Source organism: Plasmodium yoelii (assembly GCF_900002385.2).
Source record: "Plasmodium yoelii strain 17X genome assembly, chromosome: 14".
In the NCBI taxonomy this organism is placed as follows: domain Eukaryota; phylum Apicomplexa; class Aconoidasida; order Haemosporida; family Plasmodiidae; genus Plasmodium; species Plasmodium yoelii.
In genome coordinates, this window is record NC_036186.2 from 2,209,166 (window position 1) to 2,228,828 (window position 19,663).

The 19,663-nt window shown below is 23.4% G+C and overlaps 5 protein-coding genes across 5 annotated transcripts; 4 read left to right on the forward strand and 1 right to left on the reverse strand.

Moving 5' to 3' along the window:
• Positions 1-404: 404 nt before the first annotated feature.
• PY17X_1456200 (erythrocyte membrane protein) lies at positions 405-4,895 on the forward strand (the record flags this gene model as incomplete). Its single annotated transcript, XM_722418.2, has 1 exon — positions 405-4,895. The coding sequence occupies one exon, from the start codon at positions 405-407 to the stop codon at positions 4,893-4,895; it is 4,491 nt and encodes a 1,496-aa protein (XP_727511.2).
• A 1,928-nt stretch (positions 4,896-6,823) lies between these two features.
• PY17X_1456300 (conserved Plasmodium protein, unknown function) lies at positions 6,824-7,453 on the forward strand (the record flags this gene model as incomplete). Its single annotated transcript, XM_022957681.1, has 1 exon — positions 6,824-7,453. One exon carries the CDS (start codon positions 6,824-6,826, stop codon positions 7,451-7,453), a length of 630 nt encoding a protein of 209 aa, XP_022813031.1.
• Positions 7,454-8,366: 913 nt separating this feature from the next.
• Positions 8,367-8,924, reverse strand: PY17X_1456400 (conserved protein, unknown function; the record flags this gene model as incomplete). Its single annotated transcript, XM_719180.2, has 1 exon — positions 8,367-8,924. The coding sequence occupies one exon, from the start codon at positions 8,922-8,924 to the stop codon at positions 8,367-8,369; it is 558 nt and encodes a 185-aa protein (XP_724273.2).
• A 1,121-nt stretch (positions 8,925-10,045) lies between these two features.
• Positions 10,046-12,838, forward strand: PY17X_1456500 (DNA gyrase subunit B, putative; the record flags this gene model as incomplete). Its single annotated transcript, XM_719179.1, has 1 exon — positions 10,046-12,838. One exon carries the CDS (start codon positions 10,046-10,048, stop codon positions 12,836-12,838), a length of 2,793 nt encoding a protein of 930 aa, XP_724272.1.
• Positions 12,839-15,425: 2,587 nt separating this feature from the next.
• PY17X_1456600 (cell division protein FtsH) lies at positions 15,426-18,014 on the forward strand (the record flags this gene model as incomplete). The annotated part of the gene is made up of 1 exon (XM_720378.2): positions 15,426-18,014. One exon carries the CDS (start codon positions 15,426-15,428, stop codon positions 18,012-18,014), a length of 2,589 nt encoding a protein of 862 aa, XP_725471.2.
• Positions 18,015-19,663: the final 1,649 nt, after the last annotated feature.

Below are 19,663 nucleotides of genomic sequence, written 5' to 3' on the forward strand. Positions count from 1 at the left end.
AAAAATATTCCAAATTTATTTCGAGTCCGGAATTATTCAAAAAAATAATAATATAGTTTTTAATGATTAATTAACCTCGTTATTGCTTGTATATATGTATATATATATACATACGCATTTCTATTAATAATATTATTAATTATTTTACTCCTAATTTATCATATTTGAATTATAATTTTATAGGCTTATTTATCACAGCACATTAATATATGTGTGCTTAAGTGACTTTATTTTACACTTACTGATTTATATTATTATACATTCACTTTTCTGACTATATATATTATACAGATATTACACTTTGTTTACATTCTTTATTTTTTCTTATATATATATATATATATATACATATATATATAACTCTCTTTATTGTTACATAACATTTTCTTGAAAACTTTAGAGAGATGAACGATGAAATGTGTGCAAAAGGAAATTTGCATGTTGGAAAATTACGAAACATAAAGGGTGAATATGGAAATGAAAATAATGGATATAATTCTTATGACCCAATAAGTGGGAAAATTCAAACCCGAGAAAATGATGATGCAGAAACAAATGATTCTATATCTAGACAATCCGTAAATGATTATGATTGCTTAGAAAATTCAAATAACGATATATATATAAATCAAGGAAATATTAGAAATAGAGAAAATGCATCAAAAAATGATGAAGAAAACTTTAATTCAGGTATTAATAATTCAAAAATTAAAGTATTTAATATGAATTATAAAAATAATTATAACAAGCAATATGATGAATCATATATTGCATGTAACAATACAAAGAATAAAATATTTGATGATGATGCTGACGAATATGATGACAATAATGATAATAGAAAAATAAATTCCAAAAGAAATAACATAAATCAACAAAAATCATCTCAAAATATTTCAAATAATAATGATAGCAAAAATGAAATAATTTTAAAATATCAAGAAAATTATGAAGGGATAAATATGAGAAATGGAAATAAAATCCGAATTATTAATAGGGAAGAAAACAATGAAAATAATTCAAATTATTATGATGAATATTCAGGACAATATGACAATGATATTGGTTATGAAATGAATCAAAAAAATAATTCGACAAAAAATAATATTTCACAATATAGAAATAATAATATAGATTTATCAAAAAATGGAAGAAATAAAAAAAAAAAAAATAATGATAATACATATTATTATGACGAGGTAAATACAGATGTGTATAATATAAAAAAAAGTACAAATATTGATAAATTAACAAAAAAACAATTAATAGCATATATAAAAAATAATTCACGAGAAGATGGAGATGAAATTACTAATAATATGATGCAATTTGATGAAAAAAATGAAATGAATAAAATTTTTATTGAAGCATTACGAGAAAATTGCACAAACAATGAACATAATTATCCAGATGATTTATATTTATCTAATCAAAATTATTCTTATAAAAATAGTGGAAATAATATAATTAATGGGAAAATTATAAATGTGCGAGAGAAAAAAAAAAAAAATCGATTTTCCACATTTTCTCCTACAAATAATAATAATAATAATAATGATTATAATGGATCGGATAGACTAGATCAAGATGGGCAATTTCAAAACGATCATCTCCCTAGTGATAATGATGAAGATATACACACTAATATATATGATAGTAATAAATTTGTAAAAATACATAATAATATAAACCGTGTGGAAGAATTAAATGGTATAGACAGTATACATACAGCTAAAATAAAAAGCGAAATTATGAATAAAGATTTAAAAAAAAAAAATAAAATGAGTATTAATAATTCAAATGAAAATATTATTAACGATAAAATAATAGGTAGAATTATAAATAAAAATGACATAAACACAAAATTCGAAACAAATGAAAATAATGTTGCAGATAACATAGTTAATTCTGAATTTGTATATAAAATGAATATGGATGGAAGAAATAATAATGGATATATAAAAGAAAATAATACACATATAGATGATGAAAATGGAGAATTGATGCATGATATAAAAGGCTATGAATCTGGTGATATCTGTAATAGTAATAATACAAAATTTCATGAATTAATAAAAAATGATAAAAAAAGAAAAGAATATATATCTGAAATGAAAAATAAAGAAAATGTTTTAAATAGTAATAATGAAAATTACTTTAAATTACATTCAAATTTACCAAGCAATTTATTAAGTACTAGTACAAGTAGTAGCTATAGCAATGATAATGTAAAAACTAATACTCAGAATTATAGTATAAATGAATTGTCTTCAAATGCATTTACTAATAAATATTATGGCGATGAAACGTTACCAAGTAATTTGAATATAAATGATGAATTGGGTAAAACACACACAAGTTTTAATTCTACACCATTTGATAAAAAAAAAAGAGGAAAAAGCGAAAGCAAAAAATTTGCAATAAATTCATATAATAACACATTTGAACCAAACTCAAATACCATTAGCTATATGAATATGAAAGAAATGAATAACGATTTAATAAATGTAAAAAGATTAAAACACTTGAACAAAGAAAACAGGGTAAACATGGATGATACATTAGACACTAGTATTATGTTTGATGATGAATATCTAACCAATGAAATAGAAAATAAAAAAAATATAAATCTCAATAATAATAATTCTAATATGATTAGAACTAATACTCAGAATTTTAATTCAAACTTAAATACCAAAAATAAAATTCATGATGATGATGATGATGATGATAATGATATGATATCCCATGATGAAAACAAATATAATAGACGAATAAATAAAACAGGAAATAATTCATATATTTTAAAAAAAGATAATACTTGTGATATTAAGAATAATAATATATTGTGGCGAAGTTCTGATGAGACATGTGCACAAATGGAAATAGGATATAATGAAAAAATAAATAATACTTCTGTGAATAAATATAAAGGTGGAAATATTATGGGTAATAATAAAGATGATGATGAGAAATTTGAACGAAATATATTATTTAAAAGCAAAAGTTATAGTGAAAAAGATAAACTTGCAAATCTTTATTTAAACAAAAAAACATCTGTTTTCTCTGAATTTAATGATGATGAGTATGATCAAGAAAATACAATAAAGAAACACAAATTACAAAACCCAAATTATATTCATAGTAATGATAATAAATTTTTATTAAATAGAACAAAAAGTTTAAATATGAATCTAAATAGATTAACAAAAGATCAAGAAGAATATGATAGTAAACAAAATGAAGACGATAATCATATTAATTCATATTCTAGTAGAGAAAATAATAGAGATGATGGTATGATTAATGTTACTGAAGACCATATGTTAAATTCAAACCCTCTTGGATCTGAACCCCCATTGGGTGAAATGCTTAATTTACCAAAAATAGGAAGTAGAAAAAAATATGGTTTAATAAGTAAGGTTGAAAAAGAATGTAATGAAAACGATGATCAAGAGATTGGACTATCAAATGATTTGTCAAATCAAATCCATGGCAATCTTATTAACGACCTAAATACCGAGGTGCATAATGATACAAATAACGACCCAGTGGATGATAATATAAATGAAGTGCATAATGTCATGAGTAGTAATAAATCAAGTAATAGTATTTCTAACGAGAGATCTAGCAATATTATTTCAAGTTCCAAACCCCCAATTGATATAAGTGTGTGTACATTGGCTAATTGCCCAACACATAACCCTCAAGGCTATACTAAAACTTTATCAAGAAAAGGAGATGCACAAGGAGATGTACAGGAAGAAAGTGAAGAATTGAAAAGAATACCAGGAGTATATTATGATAAAAATTCACAAAGATGGTTTGGTGAACATAAAATAAATGGTGTTAAATGCGCTCAGAGTTTTGCTGTGAAAAAACATGGATGTGAAGAAGCAAAAAGATTAGCTATTGAATGGAAAAAGGCTAGAATTAGAGGAGAAGCATGGGATAGGTTTGTAAATAAAAAGAAAAAGAGTAATAATAATAATAGTTGCATAAACAAAGCAGCAAAAACTAATAGGGAATCAGTAGAAGAATTAAGAATAAAATATTTATCTATGAGTAAAAATATGCCAAAAGTTAGAGGAGTATGGTTTAATTCGACACCACAAAGAATGGGATGGGTAGGACAAGCATATAAAAAATGTAAAAGAATTGAAAGAATTTTTTCAGTTAATAAATATGGATTTGAAGGGGCACGAAAACTAGCTATAGCATTTAGAAATTCACAAAAACCATCTAATGAAGATAGTGATGAAGATAGTTCATCAAAAGATGATAAAGGAATTCCTAAAAATGAAGATAACATAAATAATTATGATTACAAAAATAATTATTCCAATGATATAAGCGATATAAAACATGATAATAACAACAATAATAATAATAATAACAATCATAGTAATAACATTGCTGCTATGTCTACTGCTGATACAACTTCAAGTAATCATAATAAAAATGAAGATGACTATGATGATGATAATATTAATTGCAATGGGGATAATATAAAAAATTCTGGCGCAAAAGATACAAGAATAAATTTGTGTAGAGATGCTATATTATTTATCTTACATGATTTAGAAACTATATTAGAATTAAACACTCCTATGTTAAATAAAAATGCAAATATATATAAAGTATGCATAAAACACCATTTAAATTATTTAACATTAATAAAACATGAAGAACAAATTATTCCCTATTTAAACGTTTTTGGGGATTATATACAAAAATGTATTTTACCAACTGATTTACCATATGCTGAACTTTATGTTCTTATTGATTCATTAATTCATAGTGATATATTGCCTTCATTTGATCATAAAGAAAATTTCTCCGAATATTCAGTTGCCGAAGATCCGGGAATCATAACTCCATCAATGTTGTTATGAAGCACATATGTGTATAGGGCGTATACACGTGATCCGTTTTGTCTATACATATATAGCATATGACATTTTTTACAAGTAAAAATCGATGTTTTGTTACAAGGTGTATATCCATTAATGTAACAGTGATCAAAATATAATTGAGCCACGATTATTGGCTTGTTATTTTTGACCTAATATTTATTACAGCTTACATAGGAGAATAACACATTTTTGTATATTTCTAATTTCAGCATTTTGTTGATTATTACAAATATTATACATTGTGACACATACTTCACCCATCACACTAAATATACATACATGAGTATATATGTGTATGAAGAGAGATATAAATAAAATGAAAGAAATAAAGTAAAACACGTGTGTGTGCAGAATGCAAAAGCTATAAGCAATTTCTGATTATGCTTTGGAAATTATATTTCTTAGCAATAATAAATGTTTTTATTAATTTTTATTGTTTTGATACTATTTTTATATTGTTTTACAGTTTTTAATTATTATTCCAATTTTTTATTTTAAATTTAATTAGCATATACCACAATTATATGGAATGAAAAGGCAATATTACAGTATGCATTTTTTTTCGAAATGATGTTCTCAAGGGAATGAAGATTCTATTATGAAAACGCGTATGCTATTGAATTTATTCGTTTTTTTCATTTATTTTGCATTAATAATACCTGAACAAATTTTATATTGCTCGTTTATTTTGTCAATTAATGAATTGATATATATATATACTTGTGTATATCGCACTTTAGTTTTTAAACATATTATATTTATTATTATTAATAATGCTAGTTTATTTCACAATGTTTTTATATTATTTTTATGTTAATACCGAAATTGTGAAGGATACCTGTGTTATATACGCCTTAGAGGTATCAACACTATTTTCCATTTATTATGTGTTACCATAACACATTATTTTTTTATAATAAACATATATTTTATTATATATATTTTATTACATTTTTTTTATTACATGTTTTATTACATTTTTTATTACATGTTTTTTTTTACATTTTTTATTATTTTTTTTGAAAAAATGAAACAGTATAATAACATAATGCTGATCTATCAATAGCTGTCAATTTTTTATTAATGTTTCGAGAATTCAAAAGTAGTTATTCATCAGGTTACTCAATATGAGGTCTATAACATGAAAACGAAATTACCTTTAAAAAACGAATGAATTATATTATTGTTAATTGATATTATTTTTGTGGAATGCGAAACATCTTCGAAAAAGGTGTAATAGTATTAAAAAAAATAAAACTTAAACAGTTTACTACTTAAAATGATCGACATTGTTTGCATTTAAAGTGTGAACGAAATATTTGGAGCTTCCATTAATTGTAAGATTTATGTATACAACATATATATGTATATATAAGGGAATTATTATATACATTTATATAAACGTATGCAAAATATACCAATTGAAAATAAACAAATTATATCGTGCTATTATTATTTTATTTTATAAAATATATTTAAAACGCTTCTTAATTTAAACAATTTTTACTGTATATTTTTTTCGCAATATAGATTAAGAAAATTCCCAAAATATTAATATTATAAAAAATGAGCTGAATATATTTTGTTTATTTTTATTTATTACAAGGTGTGGATTGTTATATATTAAAAAAAAAAATTATTTTTAAATTTTACAAATATTATAATTTTTATAAGATGAAAATATAATAATAAAAATGTCGCAGGAATAGTAATATTTTAGGCGTTGGTATATAATGATGCATGGAAATGAGTAAAATATGAATATATGAGGATACACAATAATAGTAGAAAACAAGTAATATGCAAGACAATAATTATATATATATAATACAAAGATATAAGGTATGTAAATTTTATATTTATACTATATTTTGAGGTAATTTCCATTGATAATAAATTTGGGGAAAATGGAAACGCCAAGGTATTTAAAAATTCCTAGAAGGGAAGATATAAAACCAGTTTTGCATAGAAAAGATATAAATTTAGAAGATGAAAAAACAGAATTCCTTTGTTTCATATGTTTGGAAAAAAATTTAAAAGATTTTGATTTATACCCATGCTGTTCTTTATGCTCAGCAGTTGTTCATAAAAAATGCTGGTACAAGTTGAGGAAAACACAAAAATTAAGTTCTCTTAGATCAAAATTATTAGGATTAAATAAATTAGATCCGATATTATGCACAATATGCAAAACAGGCGTAGCAAAAATAGAAGAAGAAGAAGGTGATGATTTTAAATGGGCACAAGATTGTAATAGCAATAAAGAGTATTTACAAGACGAGCTATTGAGAACTATATATTCTGTTCTAAATAATGGAATAACTAATAATGATAATAATAATTTTATTTTACATTCCAGATATATATTTTTTTTCAATTTAGTTTTTTTAATTGTTTTGATAACTTTAACAATATCGCTTATTTTATTTTTCAAGGTGCCAGTACCATATGCCTTTCTAATATCTTTACTTATATTATATGAGGTTATTGTTTTACAAATAGTAATATATTTTTATATTAAAATAAAATATAATTAAAAAAAACCGTGAAGAATTTTTGATACAATTGCTTACATAGGATTCCCTATAGGATTGAACATAGATCTATATATTAATCCATTAAATTTATGGATGTATTAATTTCCACTTTTTATAAAAATAAAAAGTATAATTTATATTTTTATTATATAAATACTACATGAACCATATCATGTTTTTATTTTTAAGTGCAAGTAAGCATATACAATGTGTATATATAATATGTCTATTTATTATAGTTTTTCCATTTTAATCAAATTTCTATAGCATTATCACATTATTAATAATTTATTATTAATGAATTTAACCATTTCCGCCTTTTTTTTTTCACTTTTGATATTACATTTTTGTTTTTTTCGGGTTTTATGTCCATGTCTTTATATTTTTTATTTTCATTTTTTGTTCTTATATTTGATTTTATTACAATTTTTTTTGGTTTTAAAACTGTAATAATGCTATTGTTAATTAATATTTGTAAATTACTTCAAAAATTCCTTTAAATTTTATAGAAGTTATTTAAGTAGCTTAAAAATAGTATAATAATTGTATTACACATTTACGAGCTAATTATGATAAAAACTAAAATCAATAAGTTTCTATAAATATTATTTTAATGTTTAGAAGAAAATAATGACAAAAAAACGAAAACAAAAGTGTAAGATTAAATATGTACAGAAATATATAAATAAATCCGTTGCCATAATTGATATATTTTTTTATTATTTAGAAGGACACACAAAATTGACTTTTATATTCATGCAAATAATCATTATAATTTTTGAATAAATTATTTGATGTAATTCAAAAAGGATCATATTTGTATGTGCAACTTTACCAAATTGCTATATTGCTAAAATGGTATATATTTCTGGGTTTTATTCTTGTTTTATTTATGCTTATATTAAGTTTTTAATCAGTTTAACCTAACCCATTGTTCAGCCAAATTGTGATAAAAACTGTCTTGCCCCAATATTGGGGATACATTAAACATAGAATCATCTATTTCATTAAAAATTTCGATAACTTTATTTGGGTTTATATTATTATTATTATTGAAATTTCCCGTTCTTAAATATTGTGGCATATTAACATTAGCATTATATTTTTCATGCTTATTGTTATTTTTTAAATATTTAATTCGATTTATTAAAAAAAATAATTCTTCAAATTGTTGTTTTTGGACATTTAAAACATAATATATTTTTTTTTTACTCTCTTCCATTATTTTTATTTCATTATTTATTTCATTTAAAAAATTATTATTTTCATTATCAATTAATTCTATATTTCTCCAATCCTTTGGTTCGAAATTATAATGTATATTAAATGATGGGTAAGAAGAATCCACATTTATAGTATCCTCTGTTGAGGCGGCGGAAGGAAAATTTTCATTTCCCTTTTTGAAAGGAGGCATACAATATATGGATATGACAAAAATAAAATTAACACAAAAATATAATAGGATATTCATTGTTGAATTTTTTTTTAAAGAAAAAAGAAAGAAATAATTTTTTGAAAAATATATAAGCTTTATGTCTTTATTATATAATTTACGAATAGGAATATATTAAAAACTTTTGCCATTATATATATGGATATAGAATATTTCAAAAGGAGATGTGTGTTTGGATCTTTGAGGATCCCAAATAAAATTCGCAAAAAAATTGCAAATTTTCTATTTAGTTACAATTGACCAAGGCTACTTTATATATAATTACTGTGTATATACACAAGACATAAATTAATAAATACATTTATAAACAATTTTTTAAGAACATTTTAAGGTTAAATATCAGAATTGTTAAAAATGTTTCTTCATCTTTTGCAATATGTTACTTTCACAAAAAGAGAAAAATAATAGTTTAACATTATATTAACGAATTTTCGAAGATTATACTATATTACTCTACCTCAAAATTAGTTATTTTTGGAAATGTATAATTTTGAAAAATACCTAAAGTATAATTATACCAATGAATATCTCATATTGTGATGTTTTTTTGTAAAAATTTGCAGATTTTCAGAATAATACTATATGATAGACTTAGTACACAAAATGCTTTAAAACATAAATATTTTGAATTTGTATTTATACTTTTTTATTTATTTAAATATTTTTTTTTATATATCATACATATATGCGCGTGTGCAACTATTTTCATAAGTTTAGTAATATAACTAATTTTTTTACTCTTTAATTGCAATGTATCCCATATTTATGTATTACCATTTTTTTTTTTTAAATGTTACTGTGAACAATATGAGAACGAAAATGAAAGTAAAAAAAATAATAAAATAATAAAAAATTAAAAAAATAATCGATTTAAAGTGGTAATCGCTTAAGAATGATCATTTTAATTAATTAAACATCCCTTTATTATTTCGCTTTTTTTGCGTTTTTTTACGAGATAACATTGCTAGAATAAACAATGTAACTCGTAGTTTCCATTTCATTTTCCATCCATATATTTTTCAATATTTAAAAGGGAAAGTCAGAAACAAGGGAATAAAAATGAACATACGAATGGGTACATATACTGATTGTGAAAGTACGAACGCACGAATGCTTGAATAAACATTCAACTGAGTAAAATGAAAGGCGGACTGACAAAACTCCTTTCTCTCGTAATCCTTACTATAATATATTTATTTCGGCGAGCTAAGAGCAAAAAAAATACATATATTAATAATTTGAAAGTGAAAGATGGGAATAGTTTGAATTTTTTAAAAACAAAATTAAGTACAGAAGAAGCGTCTGGGTATCTTTCAAAATATGATAGAAATTTATTTCCCCATCCAAGAAAAAAAAAACACAAAAAAGGAACAAATTATATGTTTTTAAAAAGTTTGCAACCAATTAATAATAAAAAGGAGAGCTCAAATAAATATGTAAAACAAAATAATAAGCATAGTTTTCGTTGTAATAATTATGATGCAAAAGATATTGTAATATTAGAAGGGTTAGAAGCTGTTCGAAAAAGACCTGGAATGTATATAGGAAACACCGATTCAAAAGGTTTGCATCAAATATTATTTGAAATTGTTGATAATGCAGTAGATGAATATAATAATCATGAATGTAATCAAATTAAAGTTATAATACACAATGATGAAAGTATAACTATTGAAGATAATGGAAGGGGTATACCTTGTGACATCCATGAAAAAACAAAAAAATCTGCTCTTGAAACAGTTTTAACGGTATTGCATTCTGGGGCAAAATTTTTGGATGATGATATAAATATGATAGTGAACGAAGAAAAAGGAAAACAAAAAAAAACGAAAAAAGAAGTGCAAGAAACTGGAAATAGCAATATAAGTAATAATTCTAAGGGGAATGATACTTCTGTGGATGGAACAAAGGAAAATAAAGATAAAAATAAAACAAATGAAAATTTACAAAAATATAAATATTCATCTGGATTGCATGGTGTGGGATTATCTGTATCTAATGCATTAAGCACTTTTATGAAAGTAAATGTTTTTAGAGATAATAAAATTTATAACATTGAATTAGAAAAGGGAAAAGTAGTAAAGGAATTAAATGTGCAAGATTGTCCAATTAAAAAAAGAGGAACACAAATACATTATAAACCTGATAATACAATTTTTAAAACAAATATAAAACATAATAGCGAATTTATAAAAAATAGACTACATCAGTTAGCTTATTTAAATGATAAATTAACCTTTTATTTTTATGATGAAAGAAATTCAAATAAAGGAAATAGTGATAAAGTTTCAGAAAATGTTGAAAATAATTCTTACACTAAGTTAGATAATTATGAATATGAGATAATAAAACACGAAGGAGGGTTAGATGAATATATGGAAAAGCTAACAAAAAACAAAACAAATATATTCAAAACTAACAACAAAGTTATTAGTATAAGTTGTTTTCAAAAAAATATACATGTTGATTTAAAATTAAAATGGGTAACAAATCAATATAATGAAAATATCTTAAGTTTTGTAAATAATGTAAATACAATAGATGGAGGTACACATGTTGATGCAATGAAATATGCAATAAGTAGAAGCATTAATTATAATGTCAAGAAAAATGAGACGATAAAAAATTTTGTAAACATACCAGGTGAATATATAAGAGAAGGTTTAACAGCTATTTTGTCCATAAAAATGAATAACCCAGAATTTGAAGGGCAGACCAAAACGAAATTAGGTTCTTATTATTTAAAACCGATATTAGAAAGTATAATTTTTGAAAAATTATCAGAAATATTTGATTTTGAACCAAACTTATTAAATACCATATATTTAAAAGCATTACAGGCGAAAAAAAGTGATGAAGAAGCAAAAGCAGCTCGAGATTTAATACGATCAAAAAATAATCAATATTATTCAACAATATTGCCAGGGAAATTAGTAGATTGTATTTCTGATGATATAAGTAAAAATGAAATATTTATTGTAGAAGGAGATAGTGCGGCAGGTAGTGCTAAACAAGCACGAAACAGAGAAATCCAAGCCATATTGCCGTTAAAAGGAAAAATATTAAATGTTGAAAAAATTAAAAATAATAAAAAAATATTCGAAAATATTGAATTAAAATCATTAATTACGGCTATAGGGTTAAATGTTAATTATGATAATAGTAAAACTGGAAAATCGAATACAAATAAACGAAATGATAATAAAGATATAAAAAAAAATAATTTTATTGATACTTCTTTAAGATATGGGAAAATTATTATTATGACTGATGCCGATGTGGATGGGGAACATATCTGTATTCTCCTTCTTACATTTTTATATAGGTTTCAAAAAGAAATTATAGAAAATGGTAACGTTTATGTTGCTTGCCCACCTTTATATAAAGTTACATATAATAAATTTTTTGATAACAATATAAAAGACAGTGTAATAAGCAAATTTAATGTTACTACAAAAGCTTCAAAATATATTATACACACATATTCAGATTCCGAACTTAATGAATTATTAGCTTTATTAGACATGGATAAAGCTCAAATTCTTGAAAATAAAAATATTTTGAAAAAAAGAAAGAAAGAAAATTTTCTCAATGGACAAGGAAAACTTAATATTACTCATGACGACGAAAATAATACAAATTTTGATCCGCAGAATGATCAAGATAATTCTGAACAAAATCAAACAAATTCCTTTATAAGTAACGATGTAATATTTAGCTCTTCAAAAAAATATGAAATACAACGATTTAAAGGCTTAGGGGAAATGATGGCTGATCAGTTATGGAGTACCACAATGGATCCTCAAGTTAGAAAATTAATCAGAGTCACAGTAAGTGATGCAATTAAAGCCAACAATTTGATAAACTCATTGATGGGTGAAGACTCAAAGTCTCGAAAAGATTTTATTATAAAAAATTCAAGTTCAAATTGAATATAGTATATTTGCATATATTTCTATGCATGTATATATGCACATGTATGAATGTTTTCCAATTTTGTTTCATTTTTTTTGTCACGATTTCTTTGAGGGAAATAAAAAGGTTTAACATTGGGTGATGCAATAATGACTATGAATATTATTGCCTTTTTAACCTAACCTCGCATTTTGACTTTTTTGATCATATTTTTAACACTATTTTTTATATAACTTTTTAACGTCATGTTTGACATAAATTTTTAAATAACATTTTATTTTAGCTATATTACATGAAGAAGGAATAGCGATAATAGCATATTTATATGTAACAACAAATGTACAATTATATTTCTAGCACTATTAATTATATATATATCAGTATAATGGTTGTTATTATCTACACCTTTCCCTTAATTTTCCTCTTTACCTAAATACAATATTTCCGAAACATTCCCTTTAATAACATTTGACTTACATTTTGGTAGCATTTCTTTAATTATATTTCTTTTATATTTTGTTACACCTATAGCTATTCGATCTATAATTAGAGTAATTTTTTTTTTCATATGTTCATTCCTTAATTTCTCTAAAATATTTATATTACAAATTTATGATATATGTAATATTATGCTAAAATATATACAAAAATATATCAATACAATTTTTTTGACTTCTTTTGGATTATCTATCACAGTTAGTGGTAATTCAAATGCTAATAAACTATTAGCTATTTTTTCTGTAGTTACTCTGATTGCTATATACGAATTAATGAATTTACTATATTCGTTTTATTTATACATTTGATTATTTCATCTTGATGCTATTTAATATTGTGTAACTTTTGTCATCGAAGAAAATGCTCGTATTTTTATCAAAAATATGTATTTTTCATATTGTATATATGAATTATTTGGTTGTGTGCATATAATTATATCGATTTAAAATATGTCAAAGTATATATGTACTTATTTATTTATTGGGTAAATTTATAATTAGCATTATTTACATATCTTTTTGAGCTTATAAAAATTGACACACATTTGTAATTGCAGTAAGATAATGGACACAATTTTAAATTGTAAAAGAAATACTCATACTTAAAACAAAATATCAAATGATATCGACATAAATTTATATAAAGAGAATTAATTTTAGAGAAAAAAAAAAAAAAAAATATGTAAGTTCTTAAAATATAGTATATATATGTAACCTTTTATATAATATTGTATATAGAAAAAAGGAGATGAACAAATGCTATTCTCCAAGGTTGGCAATTAAAAAGGAAATAATAAAATACGGACAAATCAATAATACTACTACTACTAATAATAATAATACTAATACAATTTTGTCCTCATATTTTCATTTACTTGAGTAAAAGTAGGTTAGTTCTAATGAGGAAATAATAAAAAACTATAGCACACTATAAAAAAGGAGAAAATACCGAGAAAAAATGGAAAAAATATTTTATTTTTAAATATTAAAATATTTATTCCATATAAATATTTTCCAAATTAATGAATAGTTTAGTATATGGAAATTTTAGTAGAACATACAAAAAACAAGTATTATTTATTTTATAGAACTGAAGGGAAAAACCGAATATATAATAAATAAAAAATATATACCCCACAAAAATTGTTAGAGAAAAATCACTCTCCTAATCGATATATAATTTTTGTTTGCGATCTTATATTAATATTTAATTTAAATTAAATATACAATGTGAAAAATTGGAAAGTATTTGTTTATATTAATATTTTTTATTAATTTAAGACGAATGGGCTCATAAAAAAAATATATATTATATATGCATGCGGGTAGGCACATATAAATATAATATATATATACATAATATTTTATATGCGTATAATGGATACCCTCAATCTGTGTAAAAAAAAATATAAATAACAAAATAAAATTAAAAAAATGATAATTGAATTATACTATTAAATTCATTAATTTTTTAAGTGATAAAGCAAATTTATTATATGCAAAGAGAAAAGGCATATATTTAGTTAAATGTTTGAAAAAAAATATGGAATATGACTTTATAAAGAACATTATTAGTAGATATTATAAAGTATTTACAGCATTTGAGAAATAATATAATAATACATAAATATACATTTTTTTAGAGTCAAACAAGCACAGAATTGTTTCTTATTTTAATTGTATTTTATATATTTGATCTTGTGTTCGTATATTGAATATATTTTTATGATTGATTAATTTATACCCTCTGGTATTTGTAATTTTTTTTAAGAAATATTATTATTGCGTTAAATAGCAGCAATATATATGTACTATAGTTGTGTGGAGTAAATATCCCTCACATTTTGATATAAGCACAATGTGTTTTAATAATATTTTGTAGTTACAGAGATTTGTGTCTCCATACATTTTTAATATTTTGGCACAATACATCATATATATATATTTATGTTTGTATAAGCATAAGGGTTGTTTTATACAACACCAAGGCACATATATATACGTATACAATACATTAAATTTATAGTTATAATATATGCGTTTCATGCATGTATATATGAAATTGTGATTTTCTCATGCAAAAAAATATCGGGTAAATAATAATCATATGTATAATTATTACAAAAATTTTACAAGTAAAATTATGAATTCTAATCAATATGCAAATGATAATTATGCATCTTCCGAATCAGACAAACATGGTGAAGAAGATGAGTCTGCATTACTTTCAAATGGAGATAGAAAATATATGAATAAGAGCAAGAGTAACCAATATGATATTGATAATGGGTATTATGGATATTATGATAAAATTTTTGGTAAACGAAGAAACAAAAAATGGAATTATTTTGTCATATTTTTTCTAGGCGTATGTCTAGGATTTGCTATATGGCCATTTTTTATGACAATCATTACATATAAATTAGTTTATAAAGATAATTATAATAATCATAATTTTCCAACAAGTGATAATTCAAATTCTTTAAAACCTTATGTAAATGACAAAAATAGAAAAAATGATAATCCTAATAATAGAACGCCTCCAAGTGAGCAAGGTCAAAAAAAGCCATCTCCACATTTTAAGCCTGTAAAATTTGATGAAATTGCTGGAATAGATGAATCAAAATTAGAACTTTTAGAAGTTGTTGATTTTATAAAAAATAGAGAACGTTATCAAGAAATGGGTGCACGAATGCCTAAAGGTGTGTTATTAGTTGGACCCCCAGGATCTGGTAAAACTATGCTAGCTCGGGCAGTAGCTACAGAAGCTAATGTTCCATATATATATACATCTGGGCCTGAATTTATAGAAATATATGTAGGTCAAGGAGCAAAAAGAATCAGGCAATTATTTTCACATGCTAGATCAGTTGCACCATCAATTGTTTTTATTGATGAAATTGATGCAATAGGAGGGAAACGAAGTCCTAGTGCATCTAATGGTGCAGGGCAAAAAGAACATGATCAAACATTAAATCAATTATTAGTTGAAATGGATGGATTTAGTAATACTGTGCATATTATGGTTATAGGGGCAACGAATAGAATTGATACTTTAGATAGTGCTTTACTTAGACCTGGCAGATTTGATAGAATTGTATATGTTCCATTACCAGATGTAAGCGGCAGGAAAAAAATACTAGAAATTTACATAAAAAAAATTAAAAGTAATTTAAATGCGAATGATATTGAAAGAATGTCAAGATTGACACCTGGTTTTTCGGGCGCCGATTTAGAAAATCTTGTAAATGAAGCAACTATATTAGCTACGAGAAATAAAAAAAGTTTAGTTACTATAAACGAATTATTTGAAGCAAGAGATAAAGTTTCGATGGGGCCTGAAAGAAAATCGTTAAAACAATCAGAACATCAAAGGAGAATAACTGCTTATCATGAAGCTGGACATGCAATAGTTGCATATTTTCTTCACCCCAAAACAGATCCTATACATAAAGCTACTATTATTTCTAGAGGTAATGCTTTAGGGTATGTAGAGCAAATACCTGTTGATGATAGGCATAATTATTTTAAAAGTCAAATGGAAGCAAAATTAGCAGTATGTATGGGGGGAAGAACAGCAGAAGAAATCGTTTTCGGAAAATCTGAAACAAGTAGTGGAGCATCTAGTGACATTTCAAGAGCTACTGATATAGCTTATAAAATGGTAACCGAATGGGGAATGTCAGATAAATTAGGCCCATTAAATTATAAAAAAAGAATGGGTGATGGTTATTCTTCTATGAGATTATCAGCTCAAACTATATCAGCTATAGAGACGGAAGTTAAAACTTTAGTAGAAAAGGGAAAAAGCATATCAGAAGAAATTTTAAGAAGACATAGAAAAGAATTAGATAATTTAGCTTTTGCATTATTAGATAAAGAAACATTAACTGGAGAAGAAATTAAAAAAATAGTTGATCCTAATAATTCAAGGGATCAATCAAATAGATATCAACTCTTAAATAAAGATCCTAAGAATGATGATACACAAAATGATAACAATAATAGTGGAAAGAAACCTGTACGAAGCGATGGGAAAACAAACACATCAAAAAACGAAAAAAATGAACCAAATTCTCATGAAAATGAATATAACGATTCTAAAGAAATAGATACCAATGACAAAGATAACAGCAATAATATGAAATCTGATGAAGTTAATGATCTTAATAAAATGGAGAATTTTGTCGAAAATGAATACATTGATACTAAAGATATAACGACACTTTCGTCTGAAAACGAAATTGGAATTTTAAGTAAACATTTTAAAAATGAAAACAAAAAACTTAAGAAAAAATATTCGAGGGATCCAAACACCAAGAATAACAATGTACTAAAAATGATAAATAGTCACAAACCATCATACTATTCTAAAAATGAAAACATTGATTCAGAAAATAGTATTAATAACTCATTGGATGATTTTTCTGACAATATTAGAAATACTAGAGACAGTGAAAACAACTATGATAATAATAACACTGTAAAAAATACTAGTGAACTTTTTACAAACGATTTTTCTGAAGAAAATAATAATGATAATTTAAGTTCTGTAAAAACAAAAGATATAAATTACAATAATTTTCAGGAAATAGTAGATATATCACCTATTAAAAATGTTTCTGAAATGAAAAAGTTCAATATTTATGAGCATAATTTGAATAAATTATTTTTATTTGACATTTTTAATAATTAAATTTGGAAGAATAAATAATATTTAGTATATTCACCACTATATTATATTTAATATTTTGTCTTTTTCTTTTATCTTTTTTCTTTTTTTCGGTACTTTGTTGTTTGAAGAAAGTGTAAATACATATTTCTTTAAGCAAAGTTAATGCATTTATATAATGCTTAGAAAGCATTCTATATGTATAGAATATATATATGCATAACTATATTTTGTATATCTTAATAGGTGATAATTTTTTTTTCTTAACAAGAGGACCTGTATATCCATTCCTTTTTACATAATAGTATTTATTATATACATACGTATTTTTAATTTCTTTGGCGAATATATGTGTTCGCTATCTACTTCTCTACATTATCATATTGCATATATTTATGTTTATTTATTTACAGCTTTTAATTTTTAAATACTTTTTTTCTTTTTTTTTTTTCTACAATATAAACAATCGATTAATAATAAAATTGCAAGGCAAAAAACGATAAATTTTCTTTATTTTTATGATTTCAATAATCTGAAAATTATAATTTTATTTTTGCAAATTTAACAGATATTAGCTATCTATGTTGTATATGATATGATGATCTAATATAAAAGTTATATTATCCTTGTAAAGGTTTTGAATTTTTACACGTTACAATTTAATATTTTATTCTATGATTAAAATATGTGAAATAATATAGAAATCTTACTAATACTAATTAATAATCATATAACATGAACACATTAAAATGGTGTGTTTCATTTTAAAAGGATTGATATTGTCAATAAATATTGTCATATATATAATCAAATCCTAAATTTGAACAATTTGAACAATTTTCACTATTTTTTGAGAATATTATAAATATTTGTATTTGTAATAAACCAAATTGGTAGAATATATCCCTTTGATTATACATTATACATGTGTGTTCATATCATATGATGGTGAAATATATGAAATAACATATTATAAACATAGATGTATTCTATGCAAATATACAAATAAGTGTGTATACTTGATAAAAATATATTTACCTTTAACCATTAATGAGTATAGGGAAATCAGCAATAAATTAATCATATTGTTATACATATTTCATTTCTTTTCCCTTTTCATGAATATGGCAATTTTTTTTAATTTAAAGTTATTTATATCTTTATAAGATGAAAAAAATGAGTATATTACATTTCCCCTTTTGTGGTATGCACACACACACATATTACATATGCTTAAAATGTGTTAATAGGAAAATAATGAAACATTATTGTAAATAACTGAAAAAATGTTTGTATAGTCGTAAAAGTTATAATTTTTTTATAATATTTAAAAGTGGAAATATACCAAAAATAATACAAGTAAAATCCCCAAATTTTACACATTAATTTATACAAGAATAATTTAATTAATTCTTTAATTAATGTATAATGATTTATCCTTATAAAAAATATATAGGTAAATATTAATAATTAATATGTATGCCAAAAAAAAACATTGGAAAAAAAATAAGTATATTTTCCATTAATAAAAAAATATTAAAGAAAAAAAATTGTATACAAATACGAATAACGAAAATTTATTAGAAATATTTAAAAAAATACATGGAAATTGTATTCTTTAATTATGCATATAAATAAGGTATAAAATAGCATCGTAAGCTAGAAAATAGTTA